Source organism: Harpegnathos saltator, unplaced genomic scaffold, assembly GCF_003227715.2.
Source record: "Harpegnathos saltator strain DR-91 unplaced genomic scaffold, Hsal_v8.6 scaffold225, whole genome shotgun sequence".
In the NCBI taxonomy this organism is placed as follows: Eukaryota; Metazoa; Arthropoda; class Insecta; order Hymenoptera; family Formicidae; genus Harpegnathos; species Harpegnathos saltator.
In genome coordinates this window covers 204,113-224,135 of record NW_020230012.1, presented here as the reverse complement: position 1 = coordinate 224,135, position 20,023 = coordinate 204,113, and the positions used below count along the sequence as shown (strand labels likewise).

General features: G+C 47.2%; 1 protein-coding gene across 1 annotated transcript; it reads left to right on the top strand.

Annotated features, from left to right (window-relative positions):
- Positions 1 to 15,165: 15,165 nt before the first annotated feature.
- On the top strand, positions 15,166 to 19,644 carry LOC105190611 (vasopressin V1a receptor). Its single transcript, XM_011153432.3, has 6 exons — positions 15,166 to 17,324; positions 17,799 to 18,006; positions 18,392 to 18,486; positions 18,565 to 18,851; positions 19,116 to 19,256; positions 19,345 to 19,644. Exons 1-6 carry the CDS (start codon positions 17,032 to 17,034, stop codon positions 19,440 to 19,442), a joined length of 1,122 nt encoding a protein of 373 aa, XP_011151734.1. The 5' UTR covers positions 15,166 to 17,031; the 3' UTR covers positions 19,443 to 19,644.
- The last annotated feature ends 379 nt before the right edge of the window (positions 19,645 to 20,023 follow it).

Here is a 20,023-nt window from a genome sequence, read left to right as displayed (position 1 = left end):
CGTGAAATATAAAAATCTCGATTCGGTAATGGAAGTTAATAACGGATCTTCTACAAATCGTCATTCTCGGGAGATTTAATTACTCTGCGATAGTTATGGCGACTCAAATATTCCGTATCGGCACGAACTTTAATCCTCGAAGCGCGAGAAAAGGTGCGAGAAAAGGGACAAGATATGTTTCCCCGCGTTTCCCCACGTAAATCGTCGGGTAATCTCTCTACGCGATATTGCACAGACGTGTTTTCACCTCATATTTCAGAGAGTGAGAGAGAGAGAGAGAGAGCCCGCTAGTGATATAATACACATTTCAGTCATAACAGTGCGCGGGCAACAAGTAAAATCGCCCCGTCTTATCTGTGGATAGAAGGCGGAGAAGGAGGATCTGCGCGGAAAATCGTCGGCGCGAAACGTTTAACCGTCGTCCCTCCTACGCGTCGTCCCTTAGGGACGAGCAAACAGAAGGAACTGAAATTCTCCCCCGGCAGCGCTTTTCCTTCCTTTTTTGCGAGAAAGCATCGAAGAAGCGTGGGCGAACCGGTTTCCTGTTTTCTTACGGAGTTTCCATGACGGAGCGTGCCGCTCTCATCGGCGAGAGAGGCTGGCGCGTCCCAATCGTGGCGTCGCGCCGTGTCGCGCCGCAACGCGTCCTTCGTTTTTCCCCCGTTTTTCCCCGCGGATTCACCCTTTTAAACCGCACGTATATAAATCGTCGTGATAAATTTTCTGTTAATCCGCGAGCGGACTCGAGGTACAAGCTGATTTTTACCGGCTCGGGGCAGGGTTCGCCTGAGCCTGAGATTTCGCGCGCGATGCCCCTCGCGCGCGGAAAAAAAGAAGAAGTGAAACGCTTGTGTCGTTTGGGATTGACGACGTAATCGTCCGTCGAAACAAGTTAATTTTGCACGAACGAAAACACGCTGCGAGCCGAGATAAGGGGTAAATCGCGGGAATCACCGCGTATACATTTCACGCGGATATTCCCCAAAGCCGTGTAATAATATATTTCGCGCGCTCGCGTTTTCTGCCTCGATCTGATTGCCCTGCTATGCTAGAACGGCGCGTTTATCGCGGGGGCTGTGTTTATCGGGGACACGTGTTGTCAATCAATACGTCAGTGGAAAAAAAAGAGAGGAAAAAAGAGAAGAGAATCTCAACTGCCGCGTTCGGGACACGGTATTTTGAAAAGTATGACAATCCCAGGATTAACGCTATACCGGTCTGATACGTGACATACGCGATGTACGCGAGATAACTTCTATCCTCTAAAGATCAAATCGATTCCGTTCCGCTTTTTCGTGTTGCTCGATACCCAGAGGAGAGTATCAACGAGTGGTGGTTGGGGGAATATAATACCGAGACGAATTATGTACCCGTGGTCAGACGCGTTTGTTTTAATACTGAAAACACTTTTTTTCACGTTTTAGGCACTCGATAAGTACGAAGATTTATTTTCATTTACGCGGATTTAAGGTAAGTAGAAACTTATGTTTGTGCGTCGCCTTTTTTCAATCTGTGTTAACTCTATAATACTTTGTATATATTTTTTAGGACATCATACTATACAGAAGAAAAAATTTCATTTTTTCTCTTTTTCAAACATGTGTGAAATACATGTATCTGACTCTCCTCTCCTCTCTCTCTCTCTCTCTCTCTCTCTTTCTCTCTCTCCTGTTTCGATATACCTTGGATATTATACGCGGTCGATGGTGCGCGATTTATTGAGTTGCACCTGAACGCCGATTCCAGATACGGACGATACCTATTTCGCGACGCGAACGCGAAACCGCTCGGCGGAACAATTTTGGGCGATCCATCGCCGAGTCCTTGCGTACCATTGCATTCCTATTTGCTGAATTAGGCGGAATATTAAACGGGGCACTCGCGCAGAACAGCTGGCCCGGCTTCGACTTACGGGCTCGTCGGGGAATTCGACGCTCTTCCGAGGGGTTCCCTGCCACCCTACTCGATGCACCCTTTCGTGCGCGAGTCCCGTGCAGCCCCAGGGCGACGGCCGTGGTGGTGGCTGGTGGTACGTGAGTATATGTATGTGTGCATGTGTGTGAGTGTGTGTGCGTGAGTGTGTGTGCAGCAATTTATCGGTTACCTAACGGGATGGCTATCGGTTATCGCTAATCGACGATCGCTCGGCCTTATTCGATTACACGCTAATCACTGGCTCGACCCGATCGATTACGGCTAGTCCGCCGCTTCCGACCACCATATAGCTACCCGGCGCCGAGAGCGCCGGGCGAAGATAAAGGGTGGAGGAATAAATATGTTCGTTGGCCGAAAAACGTAGCCCGTCCGTAGTATGTCCTCTTCACTTTCCACTCGCCACTGTTGCCCCCTCTGCCCGATCTTTTGAATCCACCGCCCGCACGGAGAATAATGAAATAACGGCAACGCCATTTTTTCACCGTGTTTGAATCGAGTGAATTATTTTTCTGGTAATCTCTTCTGCGATGACAAAGCGTACAAAAAGGGACGATACTGGGTGTTTTCTTCGCGAACCTTATACAGACGGCAACCACTGCTGTAATGTATTTGCTCTGAAATTACGTGCTGCGGCGAGGAAGGATATTTTTTTTCTCCTGTGGATCGATCCTTTTCGAATAAAGAGCGAAATCACGACAGAACGTTTGCAGGACGTTTACCGCAGGAATGTGGAACCTTTATCGAGCTAAAGGCCACTTCAGTGACCCTTCGTAGTATTGCGTCGGTCGAAAAGCCATCTTAGGGTCTCCGTCACAGTTACCGATTGGCTTGCGGAAGCTTCGGCAGGTATTTTGGGACGTTGGAATGTCGTCCGTCGCCGCATAGCCACGTATGAGGGAAATCATGTGCCGAAATATCTCGTGAAATTGCGATAAAATGAAATTTAATGTTAATTGTATTACGCGCGCGAAAATCAATCTTCTCGAGAATATGACTCTGAAACTGTATATGTGTAAATTGAACAATCAATCTTCACGCATATATATTCGCGTCAAATTCCTATAATAAATCAGATTTGAAATGAAATTACAATGTTGTATACATAAGAGAATATATTCTTAATGAGTTTTGAATGTTATTTTACCGTTGTAAATGCAGATAAGACAATTAAGACGCGCGCTCGAAACATACACATGTTTATATCTGTTGTACTCCGAGGAGATATAAACAAAAATCTTAATTAATTTGGAAATACGGTACAATTTCCTTTTCTTTACGTGATATGTATCAAATAAACAGTTTATTTTGATAACGGCCACACATTAAATTTACAAAACTGCTAATCTATTCTTGTGAGATAGATATATCAAACTATTTACACCACGTATCACACTTATAAATTTATGTTACAGTTTCAGATCTAAGTTAATGTCAAAATGAATATGCACGTTATGCAAATATAAAGATGTTCGAAAAAAGTGTCATTCCATGAATACATCCTATGAAAAATATATAAACTCGATCCTTCAGAGTTCTATTTTCACGTACCGTCGTCACAATATGCCACTATCTTATCCGCCATTATCTTTATACGAAACGTAATACTTTTCTAATCCATTTCAGTCTCCTTTGGATATTAACAGATTAAAGACACGTAAGAGATATTTAATCTTTCACCCAATCGCGCCGCAAATGAATTCGCGCATAATCGCGAGATGTACATTTAATCGCAGTCCGACGCGCGACTGTACGATACAGCCTTCACTCGCTGCGCCATAAATTCTCGGAGAATATTACAGAAGAAAAAAATTGCGCCACGATGTAAATGCAATGTTTCTGTAATCGCCACGAACGAACGAGCGAGCGAGCGAGCGAGCGAGCGAGCGAGCGAGGACGATAACACGCGTAAGCAGAGAAAAGGAGAGCAGAGAGCTGCAAAGGGGAAACCAGGGATGAGAAGGACCGTACAAGATAAGCGCCTGTGACAAACGAGTGGATTAATAACAGCCGCTAGAATACTGTCTGTGCATCGTATTCGCGCGTTTTTCCTTTCCCTCGCTTGACGAAGGATGAATAACGAAGAATACAAACGATATCCGCTTTGTCAGCCGCGTAATAATATCGCGAAATTGCCTTTCTTTGCGACAAAAATGGTGACACAACAAACTTACCATTTAACCGCCTCGTTAATCAATATTTTACAAAGGACAAAGTATCCCAAATACCAGCAAGCCACGTATTTATAAATTACAACGTACACATTATAGTCGGCTGCCTTTTATCGGCACACGGGAGTACAAAAGTTCCGGTTTGCGTTCGCGACATTCGGTATCGATGTGATGCTTTCCAAGAACGAGCGGCTCCGAAACGACGCGACTAATGGCCGTCATACCTGAACAGGTAAGAGTTCCCTCGGCGGAACGTAAATTCTCCTTTGTTCCGCGGTCGATTTAGCGTCATTACAAGGCGAGTTGGTATCGCAAAGTTGCCGGAGTCGGCGGTATCGATTACGCGATTTATTTTGCAAGCGGTAATGCAGCGTGCGCCGTGCAAGACTGTTTTCTCCGTCTCACGTCGGTGGACGAGCGAACGAGCGCACGAGTCGAAGTCTCGCCGGGAACCTCTTTCGGGAATATTGGAACTGCAAAGCCGCTTAACCGGACAATCTGTCGTAAATATCCAGCAAGCGCTCGGCTTACCGGTATAAATATATAATACGGACTCGCGGCATGCGCACATGCAGCAGCAACAGCAACAGCATGCCGAGACCGCACGTCGCTGTCGGACAGCGGTGTTTTCGGAAAAGTATATCATTGCATTCGCCCGACCCCTCCAGTCGAGGAGAAGCACGGGAAACATATTGGCGGCGCGCGCGTATCACCACTTGTATCACCGAGCAAAGCGTAAAAATAGCCTGGACGAGATGTACGACGTTCAAAAGCTGCGGTGAAAATACGCGGATTGCGCGGTATCGTCACGCTCTCTACGGCGAATACACACACACACACACACACGCGCGCCCGTGTTCCTTTTCACTCGGTATTTTGCGCTACGTTACAGAAAAGCTTATCCCATTTGTCACCTGTAAATTTAACAAGAGACGTCGACATGTAATAACGGCCGATAGATTAAGGCCGAGATATCCTCGGCGGTCAACCCGAGCAACCCGAGCGGTCGACGTTACGGGCATTCCAGATTTCCATTCTCGCGACGACGAATCATCATGCCAGCAGAGACAATCGTCTCTTTATTCACGTATGAGAGAAGATTTTTGCAGAAAGCAGCATTCGACACACGACGACGACGGGAGCCAAGAAGCCCAAGATGGAAGAAAATCTAATACGCCATGACGGATGAGCCGACAATGGATTCAACTTAAATCGTTCATTACGCAGGCGAACGCAACGCTGTCGCGTGATTGCTCTACCGTTGCCACGAATATATTGCGGTCGAATTTACAAGCACGCTGCTCGTGTCGCTCGTTGCGGTGGCGAACGAGCGTGTAACGCGTCCCGTTGTTGTTCATAATACCAGTGTATACGATTCCCAGTGATTCATTCACTACAAACCGCAGTGGAGCATCTCCCGAACGTTAATCGAGTCTGCATCCAGTCTGGTATCCCGCCGGGTATCGAGAGAGGCGGAGGAGGATCTAATTAAAGATCTAATTCGAAAGCACTTTACTAAAATTAAGAGTATTCTCGAAGGATATCACGGAAGTGCAACAGCGCGCTATCGCCGCGCTATCGATTTCAGGTTCGACCACCGTCGCCGAGAGCGCTGGATGATTAAAACTTTTTCAACATCGGCGAAGAAATATTGACTCAATCGTTGGAAGGAGGTCCCGCGCGCGCGTGAGAACTTCCCCGCGCGGACAGCCATCTCGGCGGCAATCTCGGCCGCATCACCGCGAACGTTTGCACGGCGACGCAGGAACCTCTCCTGTCGAATGTCCACAGAGGAAGTTTCGAAAATCGAAACTCCAAGATGGCGAATAAGATCGTGCTGTTCGTTCGGCAAATTAATCGGCAAATTTCGTTTATTGCTGTGTCGAGAGATCGCGCTCGATGAAAATGTTTAATTTTGCTGAAATATTAGTTGGGAAAGATAGCGCAAATGCGGAAAATGTTTTGCAGCGAAGGGCCCGAGATACGTCGATGCCCCTCGCAACCGCGAGTGAACGCAAACATCAGTAAAAATCACAAAACGGGACAGTATTTTCGTCCATGACGGTATCGCGGGAATGCGAAACCGATGTACGCGAACGAGAGGGTGATCGCGAGGATAATCGAGCACGTTGACATGCCGCTCACATAGCCCGAAGAGAAGCCCCGTCATGGGACATCTCACTTCTATGAAAGATGTCCTTAAAACTGCTCTTTCAGTTTCTCCTTCGTTAATTGTTCCATTCTTAGAGCGATCGCGACGAGCCGGGCGTGAATTTCGGAATTGCTAGTTAGGCGAGACGAGATGCGATGCGAGGTGTACGTCCTTTTCCACAACGGCTTGTACCTTGTTAAGGACTTTGAAAAAACCGGGATGCGATTGCGGCGGCACAAGCTCTTATTCCATTTTCCCTACGGGCACTTAAGCGTACTTAGAGGCGCGGCCGCGGCAACTTAATTTTTCCGTCTTTGCGGGTACTTAAAAAATCTTACATAATGGAAGCTCTTAGGCGTGCTTAAGACCGATAATGAGAGCAGCCGCACCTACTCGAAGTCGCGGGAGATTCATTCAAAGTCCACCGCGGCGTAATTAAATGTTGAAGAACGCCGCCGACGCTCTGTAACGCGACCGCCGCGCCAACGCCAAGGCTGCTGACGCAGCCGTCGGTAAATGTAAACGCCAGCAACGTAACGTCTCAACGTTGTATGTAAATGTATATTAGAGCACCCTTACACACGTCGCCGGAAACTTGAGCGAACAAACCCGGCCATTGGACGGCCGAGTAAGTTCTTAATGAAGCTTAGGCTCATTCTGCCGTCGTCGTCGTCGCCGCCGCCGCCGCCGCCGCCGTCGCCACCGGCTTCTTAGTGCATTTACGCCGTAATGAGCGAGACTCCTGTGTAACAGCGGCTCCGTAGTCGCTATCTTGCCGCACCCCGGTGACCCAAAAATGTGTATATGGAATTGTTAATGGAAGCCGCTATTACCCGAGGGGGAACTTTCCTGCCGGCAACTTTACCGATGCCGCATACGGACAGCAATAATGCAATATTGTTCGAAGTAGCGCAAAATCGCCGGCTGGAAGTTGCCGGGCCGCTAATGAGCAAAAAGCCGCGGGCGTGAAATTAATCCGAGTTTAATTAATTCTAACGCCCGCCGGAGTAAGGTGATCGCCCTCGCGAAATTTTTCCACTGAATTTTTATCGAAAGTTATTCTCCCTCTTTCATGCACGTACCAATACATGCACACCAAAAAATTCACTTTGTACGTTATATCACACTAAAGGGGAAACTTTACAAATAATAAATTATTCGCAGCACTTTATCCAACGTTCATTAGTTTTTGTTTTTTCCTTTTCTTTTTGTCTTGGCGGAACAACCGGCAAGCTTCAAAATACTTTTTGTTCTTTAATTCACTATAAATGAGGTAAAAATGAAATGAAAAATACCTAGCTGTCAACCAAGGTCGACAATAAGCCAAATCGGTACCGCAGAATACGCACGTGTGAGAGAGAGTGAGAGAGAGAGAGAGAGAGAGAGAGAGAAAGAGAGAGAGAGAGAGAGAGAGAAAGAGAGAGAGATGTCATCTCGAAAACAAATTATTCCGATGCGAATCGATTCGTGTCTCACTGCATCAGAAAACAGATGATCTCACGCTTATGCTTTATATAATAACTGCAATAGTCGACGATGACTAATATAAAATCTCAAATTCAGAAATTTAAAGAGGACCCTGTGACTTAGGGAACGAGCCTTATGAATTAATATGAAAAAATAAGTACACACGAGTTGTACGAGGTGTACGTAAAATCGTACGGTATTCGTGTGTCATCCTGAAAGACAAAGAGAGGAAGAAAAAAGAAAAGAAGAAACTTCAAAGCTGCGTTCGAACGTAACGACGCATTCTTCATTCCGCGGGGATTAATGCGCATTACGGTTGAGAGCATTTTTAACAGGAGATTCGTCGGGACTCTCGCTTGTCCGTAGGAAATTAAACGTTAACAGCATTTCGAATGATAAAATCCCGCGGCTAACCGAGCGAGCATGCGAGCGCGCATGCCGGCATAATTAGTCGGGGGATATCGCCTGTAGTAGTAGTCGGCCGAAATACACGCGACCGTTCGATTCTCGCCGTCTCCATTTTCCGCCGGACGAGTTATGTCGTCGTTAACCGTGTTTGTCGTTGCCCTGCCGGTTGTTTGTATTGCGCGACGCTGCGCCGTTACATCCATTAGTAACTTTATACTTAAATACAGTGAGAGAAAGAGAGAAAGAGAGGAAAGAGGAGAGAGAGAGAGAGAGAGAAAGAGAAAGAGAGAATTTATCCCTTATTTGCGCGAACCTTTATGTCATCTCCCTTATTCGCAGACTAGACCGCTCTTTCTTTTTTCTTTCACCTGCCTTCTCTTAGCGCGACTAAACTCGAGCGAACTTCAATTAACGTGACGACTCCGCGCTGGGCGACACTTCTTGCGTCTCGTGGAAATCTCGAGTTTAGACGGAGGAAGATTTCTTCGGTTGTTGTTGTTGTTGTTGGCTTTTTAACGTTGCACGATCGTGTGACACGAGATGAAGACATCGGATCCTCGAGTCACCCACGAAATGTAAAATGCCGACGTATAAAAATCAATAGCGAAATAATTGCTGTGAAACGGAATTACGAAATGAGTACAAAAGATAAGAACAAAACGATCAATTGGAATCAACGTTCGTTCGCAGCGTATTATTTTCGTCTGATAGATGATAGCGAGTGGGCGGCATTCAAATCCGCTAATTACCATCTGAAATATTAGCCGAGTCCTCTCTTAATTCGAGGACACCTCAACGTCGATCAAGTTATTACCGCAGCGGGCAGTAAAAATGAAAGGAACGCGTACGCAATAAAAAATATCCCGCCTTGCCAAGCACTGCAACGCGCAATCATATTACGTGCCGTGGAGGTAATAAAACGTAACGGCGATAAAACATTGCGCTTTAGAAACGCCACGGGAGGATCATTGCGCGTCACGGAAAAAATATGACCGGTGAGATAGTCTAGGAATGAGGCGTTCTGCTATGGTGCGATGTCGATACTCTCTCCAACGATCATTTCCGAGTCGAAATTTTGCATTTGCATTAACCCCGCAAATTGCGGCAAACTTGAAGGGCCAATGGAGAATACAATGGAGATAATAACACTATACAGATTATTCGTTCACTTTGATGTAACAAATGGTTGTTCACCGCCGTTTCGCCGCATGTTGAGTCTTGAAGAAAAACTCTTACTGCGGAAAATCGGAAATCTCTCATATCACAAATAATTTCACATACGTGGAAATATATGATATGCGTTGCTTATGTTCCTGCGTTCTCCATCTCAACATCTCGATCCTACATAGCATCCTGCTCCTTCGTCCTGACGATACTTCGAATAAAAAATTTCTCGAATCTTAACAAACTTGTGACGAATCTATCGAGAATGTAGGATTATGAATAAAAAAATTTTCATAATCCCTTTATTTATCCTGTTAAATACTTTATATTCGTTTTTTGCTTGATGTTAATATGAAGAAGAGGGGATAGAAAACAACAGGAGATCGCAATGCGAAGGTCTTACATGCCTTTTCTCGATAATGTCCCTTGACGTTAGCCTCAACCCTCGACTCCTCATTGATTGATCGTGCACTGACTATTGCGCCACGCAAAATAGTTCTCGTGTGTGTCTTCCTCGAAATACCACGCACACTTGATGAGTTATCCGACAGTTTCGGCGGCGATGAGAGTAGACAAAGGAACAAAGGGACACAGAGATCCGTGATATGGAGATTATTAATCTCCATTGCAAGAGTGCTTTCAGCGAATAGGATATCAAGTCATAATAAAGAGCTTAGTCATGCGTATTTTACATTTAGAGAACACGGGCGTGCAAGCTCGAGGAAGAAGCTGGAGGAGAGAGTACACAAAAGAGCTAAATTATTTAACAAGATTTCAAGCCACGGTCGGAAGTTCCCCAGAAGTTCCCGTGTGTTTTGTTGCCCCATGCGACTAAGAGTCCCGAGCTGCCTATTGCACGCTTAACAAGAGCAAGCCGAGCGCGTGTATACATTTTTGCCTAGCTCGGCGGAGAGTTTAATAGTGATGTCTCTCAAGCTCTTGACTTGTACGCGAGAAACGTTGCCATTTTAAAGTCGCATACGCGACGCGCATTGTCGTCTTTGCGTCGCATCGCGTCGCGTTTGCCTCGGCATTGCGTAAACATTTGGAAAACTCGATTCGGCAAGAACTTCCAAGAAATATCCCGTGGAAAATCCCGGATGAACTGCGCTGATTAAAGTCGTTTCGCACACTCGAGACTCCATTTCTCTCTTTCTCTTTCTCTCTCCCTCTCTCTCTCTCTCTCTCTCTCTCTCTCTTTCTTCCGCCCTTTCGGTCCATCTTAATTTTCAGACTCCCTGCGCGAGTTTGGATTAAAAATGATTAAAATATTCGGCGAACCGAATCATACAATCATATCGCGAGAATGTGACGAGCAACGGAGGAACCGACGCACAAGGTTGATTTTCCCGTCCCGTGCACGCGCTCGCAGCGAGTTTTGAGCTGCAATTTCTCCATTTTAATTTGCCCGCGTAATTCCCCCGTAACGCGATAAACGCGACAAGAGGAGAAATAGCATTGTGCAAGGATTTACAATTAATTTCCTCGTTATCTAATTAAGCCGGCGCGAGGGAGAACTATTAGCCCTTCGAAGACAGACAATTAAACCTCGGTTACTAAATCAGTTTTTGCCGAGCGGCGAATCCGACGCCGTCGTGCAAGCACGTCGCCCGTCGTGGTCCGTCTAGTAGCGAGAGAGCGCTTACGAAGCGCGAAATTACAGCCAGGCGCGTTTTCTTCTTCCTCCGTCCTCTTCTTGCGCGTCGCTCGGTGGCGGAGCATGGTCGCGTGGTCGTATCCTCTTTAATTTTCCTTCCGAGCTGCTTTACACGCCGGCGTGAAACTCGCGGTAACTCCGGCCAATTTAGTTGGGCTCGCGTGTGGGTGCACACGGGCCCGTCATCAAGAGAAACGCGAAACGCGACTGAGCTACAAGCGACGACGACGCGGTGGCGGCGGCGATGCTTATTATTGCGCCGACTGGTCCTATTGAATCTCGTTTAAATTATTAAATTCACCGAGTTACGTAATTAGCCACGCCTCGCGCCGTAACTCCATGAAATCACGATAACGGTGCTCGCGAGTTTACACCCGCGTCGCCTCGCCATTGCCCTCGGCTTCGGCCTCGGCCTCGGCCTCGGCCTCGCTAAAACCGTGAAACACATTTTCAACATCGCCGATCGATTTATCCTCGTAGTAGTAGACTTCATCGGCAGTCCGGTTTCTTCGAAACTTCGTCGACGTGGGCGCTCGCGGAAACTCGCGAGTTACGCAGCGCACCGTGCATCATTTACGGAAACGGTATAAAATGAAAATGCCGACCGTACCTTCCTCTCCTCCCCCCTCCCCCCTCCTCCCCGCCGCTACTAACTTCTTACCGAAGTCGAAGTCTGAAATCAGGACCCATGGGACGAGATGCAGAGAAGCGTTTCGTGAAAAAGTCTACGTAACACGACGTCGTTTACACACGATCATAAATGTCGCGAAACAGGTGCGAGGAAGCGTGCGTTAAGTGCGGGAAGTGCTCCCTTCGAGCTTCCGACGGCGGGCACGAAAGGGTCAAGCGAAAGCGGCAAGCACCGTTTTATCGGACGGAGTTTTATTAAACAATTTGCGGTTAATATCGACGTACAAGTTTTACGGCGCCGCTTCTCGAGTTAAGTAAATTAGTCGCTCCGAAGATACTTCGGAGTTTAGTGAGACCTTAAAACAATTACAGCCGATACAGCGGAGAAGATATCTCCGATGTATATTTTTCGCGTAGATTCGCGAGAAATCTGCCGCTCTCGATTTTAAGCGATCGATAAGACGACGACGACGACGACGACGACGACACAAGAGAATACGGTCGTCTTTGTAATACGTTTGACTATCATTTTGCACGGACTGCCTTCGTCGCGCAGATATTAATTCCGGTGGCCGTAATTAAAAGTTTCACGAGGAAATCACTCGCGAGTATTGAGTGCGCAAGTTCAATGGGGAGAATACGAGAGGAGAACGCGCCCGGCAGCCTCCGAGAGACGGGCGGGAAGAGCGGGAGCGCAAGAGAGAGGAAAGTCTAGTTTTAATATTAACTGCACACACCGTCGCGAGAGCTCTCCGCTCTCCCGCCTCAGGTCTCTCTCTCTTCTTTTATCCGTCAATATTTATCATTGTCTTTAGTTCCTCCGTCGCGCCGCCGCTCTTATTCCCGTTATTCGTACGGAGCCCCTTTCCGTATTTGCGATTAATTATATCTTCTGAAAAGCTTATGGAAGCCGCGATCTCTTATGAAAACCTCGTGAAAATCGCGCGATCTGCTCATCGCACCGTGTTACACGTGGAAGTAGCAGACGGAACAGCGGAACATTTGTCGAGGTGATCCGAGAACGCGTGCAAATTCGTGTTCCGACGAGTGTGACGTCGCTATTTTTAACAATCTGTTGCTGTGGTGGGATTCTTTAACTCGTTATTGGAGTTAACGACACTTTCGTTATCGTTGCGCAGCTTTTGTATACCGTAGAAAAGCTGCGCAACGATAACGAAAGTGTCGTTAACTCCAATAACGAGTTAAAGAATCGCGCCGCTGGGGAGTTAGCGATTTAGCAATTTTGGTCGCTAATTTCAGACTGCAGAGACAGAGAAATAACGAAATAACGAAAATCGATCCGTGAGGCGCTCGCAAAATTTATTCGCACCGGAGATACCCTCGCTTCTTCGCGTAACGCACAGGCGTAGAGCAAATGCACGAGGAAGTTGTGGGGAAGAGCAGACGCGCGATAAGCGTCTCCCGCGAGAAGAAAGGAGTCCAATGAAGCTCGACGCCGAAACTTATTATACGCTCGACGTTGTAGTCTATACGAATCCCCCCGTCGGTTTGCCTTTTTTATTGAAGACGGCAGCGACGGCGGCGGCGCCCGACAACCACCCCCCACGGCGGGAGAGAAAGTTGCAACGGCTGCGGGCGCAGGCAACAGCAACAGCGTGATTTTCAGCCATATCGGCCACGGTAACGTGGGGAATAAAAAGGAGGAGCCAAAGTCCGCCGACAACGGAGGAGATGACGATGACGACGACGGGGTGTCCCCGATACGTTCCCTCCTTAATCCTCATAAGATGTACGTGCGGCACATAGTAATTTACTTTATGAAGCTTTTCCAGCGCCCGTCGAGGTCATCACTTTCTCCCTTTATATCGACCGGCGCGGTGGCGCGGTAGCCTCCCAGGACAGGCTCATAAGCCGTAATAACCGAGAGACGACGCCGACGAGCAACGTCGACAATGATAAACGTCTTTACTCGGTGAGAAGACCGGCACGAGGCGCCGCACCGCGCCGGAGGAACGACGGAAGGAAAACGCAAAGATATTGCAACCCCCGAGTACCGCTCACTATCATTCACCATCGGGATGAAGAACCAGGTGGAGGAAAGAGGGGGAAATAACGCATCGACGATACGGGGTAAATTATGAGAGTCGAACGGCATCGATTGCAACCCTCCTCGCTCCTCCCTCTCCATCTCCAAAGTCAATTACGCGCGACACCCGTCGAAATGGGGATTGCGCCATAATGCACCTCATCAGCGACGATGATGTAAAGCGTTGATTTTCCCAACGCGGGCGATGCCCGACCGCTTTCCGCAGCACAGAGGTCACGCCGTGTGCATTTCCGCGAGAACGCGCCAAGCAGGAGAGACGGAAAACTTAGTGGAGCACGAGCAAATTTCTAAGCGGGCCGCAGACCCGACTTTTTTTTATCCCAACTAATAGCAACCGCGCGTGCAGGCAGAGATGTGCGGTTAAATGATGCAAAAAGACGGGAACGCGGGAAAAGGCTGGAAAACATCGGTGTGAGTACTTATGGTTGTAAGTGAAAATAAAAAAGGGAGAAAGGGAAACAGAAAAAGGGAGGAAGCACTCGCGCGCAACCCTTCCATTCGCGAAGTGATACGATCTCCCCTCCCAAAAAAGGAGAAAAAGAAAAGAAGAAAGGGGAAAAAGGAGAGAGAGGGCTGTTACCTCGATACGCTGTTGTTCGATGTGTTAATGCGAACGAAAACAATCTATTCTGACGGGGTTTACCGCTCCGCGCGAGAGACATTTTCCATTTTCGTCTGTAAATTCATTTCACTCGGAGGAAACGGCACTCGTTCGCGAATCCGAACTTCAAACGCGTGTATGCTTCCTTTCTCCTTTCCTCTCTCTCTCTCTCTCTCTCTCTCTCTCTCTCTCTCTCTCTCTCTCTCTCTCTCTCTCTCTCTCTCTCTCTCTCTCTCTCTCTCTCTCTCTCTCTCTCTCTCACTTTGTATATGCATAAATATGGAGAGGAAGTCGTCATAATTACGCCACGCAAACCTGGATCTTTCAGTTCACGCGTCTTCGTGACCCGTGAATGCGGGTCATACACGCCTATTTAATTGGACTGTTTAACAATTCAATGCCACACGGCGCATAATAAACGAACCGAGTACACCTTGATCAAACAAACGTTAGCGAAGCTGTCGCGATCACGCCCAGTTCGCTCGACGTTGTCGCTCGATCATTAACTGGCACGTGAACGCATTTACATCAAGATTGCATTTCGCTAATTAATTATACGTTACAGTTACATAGCCGCGAGTCAATCATCGAGTCATGCTCGCATTCACTGGCTCGGTTCTCACTGAGCTGAATTAAAAAGCACCGTTTACCGTTATACGACGAAAAATGCGATGTAACGCTGATACCTGTTATGTTACATCCTCCTCTCTCCTATTCCCGCTTTCCCACTCTCCGCTACGTAGAACAAAACAAATGTAAATCACGGATGAAACTGGATAAATCCATATTCATGCGAGCGTACATACATCCACGCGGGCATAACTCTGCGATTAAGCCAGAAATTAAACTTCCTTCGGCTTGAAAAAAGGCATCTATTTTGCAGCTCGACACGCGCTAACACGGCGCGTCTTATTGGTTGCGTAATTGAAAATAACGATAGATTCTTCCTTAAAGAGCGATAATAGATTTCTCGCAAAAAAAGTCTCTCGCGTGTTTTATCCGAGTCATTCACGCGGAGGCATGATGTAATCATTGTTTTTCGAACGATGCCGCTCGAACTCGCTCGCTCGTTTGCGCCACCGTCGCCGTCGACGATGACGACGCCCGCTGCTCGGCAAGCGCAAAAATCGAACTCGCTCGTCTTCTGTTATCGACCGAAGTGCACGAACTCATAAATAACCTTAATTTACACTCGATGAAAAAGCCGGTAAAAAGTCTCACTTTTGCCGCGGGTCAAAAGTGCATTAGCAAGATTATACATATATCGTTCCTCGCGCGCCATAGGAAGCCGCTTTTTGCCTACGGAGAACCGGCGGAGACCTCGACGAATATGCTAGAGGATATATTCGATAAATAGCACGCTGTAAAAACGTTTATCGCCTCTCGCACGTCGTTCGATACTGTCATAAATAATCGCCAGGAGGGGGAGGGGGGGGGAGATACCTGGAGAATACACCGTGAGATTAGCGTGAGATTAGAATGCCAAGGGGTAGTATCGACATTTGCTGCGATAATCGATACCGCGGGGATCATTAGAGAGCGACAGATCGCTATAAAACGAAAGAAATCGTTCGCAGGAATATTTGCTACGACAATTACGCGGAAATGCATAAAATTGCAGCTTGACTACGACGTACACGCGCGAGACTCAATATATGGAAATCTTCGAAAGCGTGCAGCGAATGGGAAAACAGATCCGATTTTATAGATTTATGCACGAGAAATAACTGATTCTTTGTCTTTTTTGGCTTTTTCTTCTTCATTTTTTCAGGAAATCCTCGCGTCTAATGCCTGTTTGCACTGTTGGCCCTATAAAACGAAGTTACGGGCGCGCGCGAGTGAGCGAACGTTTCTCAATTCGATGGAAAAAAAGCGAGCAAAAAAATGCAGTTTCTTTCGACGCACTGCAGTCCATATTTCGATAACTTTTGAACAAATTCGTTTTTTCCGCTTTTACACGTCGGGTTATATATTTTTACACTTAGCATTCAAAGATTCTTCTGCGCATACGCACAGAAAGTTTCACTTGAAAATATCATAACGTCGTTCTCCTAGGAGAGATTTACATAGCAGCGAGCTCCTGATATCATTTTCTGATATCAGCTTCTGAACAACCACCTCATTATTTCTTCATTATTATACGTGTCTATCCCGCTTTTTTCCCTGTCTCGATAATCGGAGTCGCTAATTTGACCCTGAACCTCTCTCCCCGCAGAATCGTCGCTGTAACTCGACTCGACTCGACTCGACTCGACTAGAGGTGAAGTGCGATGTTGTCCAACAGTATAGAGTACAATGTGCAGCGCAACGATATTGTAATGCGACGTATCGACGATATCGGCTCGTTCAGCGAATGGTAGTGGTGAGGAAATTGCGCAAATTTTTCCAACGATCGGCGACGATCACATATATCTCGAGCAGTGAGATCTTAGCAGCGAAACAGACAGACATGGGAAGGTCCGTCTCGGTAGAGTGACATCGAATCCATGTTTAATCATCTGATCGGCACGCGCTACGATGGTCGACAATATTTTCAGAACAAGTATTCCGCGTTGTGTTATGTTGGAACCAACGTTGTTGTTACGGCACCGCCGCGCCGGAAGTCCGTGATGAATATTCAAGCGACGGTGCGCAACGAGCTTCACGTCGCACGTTCGTAGACACAGCGTAGAAATTGGCACGACGTTTTGCCCTTTTTCCGTTTTTGTTTCTCGGGGTCCGAATAGCCGCTCGGATGAGAAGGTTCAAGGGACGAAGAATTGCGTGGATTCTTGAAGAGGTATGTCGTACGATTTGAACTCGTCGTCATTGTCGCTGCCGCCATCGGAGCAGAAGACGTCGGTGGACGCGAGGGACGAGTATCTCGCCAAGTGGGAAATCGCGGTGCTGACCAGTATATTTCTCATCACCCTCATTGGAAACGCCCTAGTCCTGTTCGCCCTCTACGTCCGGAGACGTTACCAGCGACACAAGTTCACCAGGATGTACTTCTTCATCCTGCACTTAAGCATCGCCGACCTGTTGACTGGTCTGTTGGACGTTCTGCCGCAGCTCGCCTGGGACATAACGTTCAGGTAAGCTGCTCCGTTACGACCAACATCATGCCTTTTTAATGAGGTCTTCGTTGTGACCGATACGTGAACTTGTGCCCAAGCGGCAAGAACGGCGCGGCGGAAAATGCACCCGGACGTTCTCCGTCACGGCGCGTTGACAAACATCCTAACCGATAAGTGAGCGAACGGATTTCATCCTCGAGATAATTACATTTCATTCGGCAAAATGCGTCGCGACGAGATAAGGGAAATACAAATTTCCTGTATTTATAACCTGACCTGACGGTGCTAATGTTTGAGAAACGAGAATCCTCCTCGAAGAAGTAGAAGTTGAGGCGAACGTCGGTGAGGTTACGCGATCACTGAGACGCAATCACGTATGATATTTCTCACTATGTCTGTGTCTGAGCCATCGCGAGAGCAGCTCTTGCCGAAGAATAGCGCACGACGTGCACAAGCCGACAACAGAACAAACATGACAGAAAGCGACGTCAGATTTCAGGGCGGAGCGGTGCTTTGCAAACTGATCAAATTCGGCCAGCCGTTCGGCCTGTATCTCAGTTCCTACATCCTGACGGTAACCGCGATGGACAGGTATTACGCCATTTGCCATCCCTTCAGTTACTGCAACGTCACGTCCAGGAGATCGAAAATGATGGTGTACGCCGCGTGGACGCTCGCCGTTGTGCTTTGTGTGCCGCAGGTTCGTTGACAATTTTACATTCACGTCTCCTTCTCTCTCTCTCTCTCTTTCTCTTCATAAAATAAAGAGAGGTAGAGAAGAATATACGCGTGTCTTATTTATACTTGGCCTCTTGCTTTGCTCTCTCACGAGTAGCGAAAGAAGCCAGCCAGATCGATTTACTTGAAATATTAATTCCTATCCTGTCGTGTAGACAGTAGAAGCGCCGATAAGGTCTCGACGTCACTTTTTCATTTTTATGAACGATAATAATTGCACAAAGACTTATAAATACATTAACAGAGAAGGAATCGCTTCGTGAGTTTTTCCTGACATTTTCTAACGCTTAATTGTCAAAATTATCTTAAGAGCGCAAGCGATTAAAGAGATTATGAACAAATTGCAGATCTTCATATTCTCGTATCAGGAAATATCGCCGAACGTTTGGGAATGTTGGGCTACGTTTCACTTGAAGTACGGCGAAAGGGCTTACATCACCTGGTAATACATCTAATGTCGTATCGAATACATGCGGCTGAGTTTTCAAGCGCGACGATGTAAGTGCGAATTTAATCGCAGGTACAGCGTGACACAGTTCTTACTGCCTTTCATCGTGCTGGCGTATACCTACATGAGAATATGCATCTCGATATGGGCGAGCAGTAAGATATCGGGAGTGGTCGATTTCAAGAAAGCCAGTTTTTCGCAGCGCAATCGCGACCCCTTCATCTCCAAGGCGCTGATCAACACCGTGAAACAGACGATCGTCGTGGTCACTCTGTACATCGTCACCAGCATTCCCTTCATCGGATGCCAGCTCTGGGCGACGTGGGACCCTAGAGCCGCGATATCGCCGTTTCTCACCGGTAAATACCTCATAAGAACGTCAGCAGAACCGCTGACGTCATAATAAGGAAATAGTCGCGGAAGTAAGTCGGAGAAATGTCGGTGATTGCAATAATAATAACTTCGTCGCTGAAAACACTGTCACTGAAATATGAACTGTCTATTACGTTGCTGACAGGTGATTGTGTTTCTTAGTTTATTTTTCAATCGAATCCGGAAGATCACGAATTATCGGTGAATCCTCGCCCCGCGGCTTTCTATTTCTAACGCGGTACAATTTGCAGGAGCTGCCTTCACCATTCTCTGTCTGCTAAATAGCCTCACGAGCTGCGTCAATCCGTGGATTTATTTCGCATTCAACCGAGAATTACGCGTCGCGTTGACAAACTTCTTCTGCAAGAGGAAGGATTACTCGCTGGCCTACGGTAATCGCTGCTTCTCGTCTTAGCGACCGATCTCACCAGAATCTGCGGAACATCGTTGGAATTCTTTATATTGCCGTTTTTCTTTCAGACGTGATCGCGCGACAGAACACGTCGGATGCGCCTTCCATCACGTCGTCGTTTATCTCGAGAATCTCGCGACTCGCGAGTTCAAAGATATTTGGATGAAAACGGTACAAAATGAAGTTTGCATTTTGAGGAGGACTGTTTTGAATATAAAGAATACGCTGTGAATAGTTGATGCGCGCGATACATACACATACCACATACCATGTACACTGACAGATGCATAAACGCGTTCGATACGACAGCGTCGAGACGTGCAATAACTTTGTACGAGAATTCTTCAATGAAACTTGTTGATAAAGCATCATCCCAGTGTCGTCTCTTCCAGTCGTTCGCGAACGAGAGAACGAGAAGGAAGGAAAGAGGAAATCCCTCCTTTACGAAAATATTTTACGACAATTAACTGAGCACACACAAAAAACGACGTACATAAGAGGCGACCGCTGTCGATTTCTTTCTTTTTTTTTTCGTTTCCGTTTTTTTTTATCACTCGGAAACAACGCTTCCCAACGACGAACGGAGCTCTCTCGCATTCTCACGAAACGTTCCACCCGATGAAACCATCGCCCGTGCAATTGCGCCCGCGAGCCTTTCTTTCTTACCATTTTTTATTTTCCATTATATTCGTAATTCCCGTCGCGCATCTCCGCCCACGTGCGCCATTCTTCACGATCTGTTATACT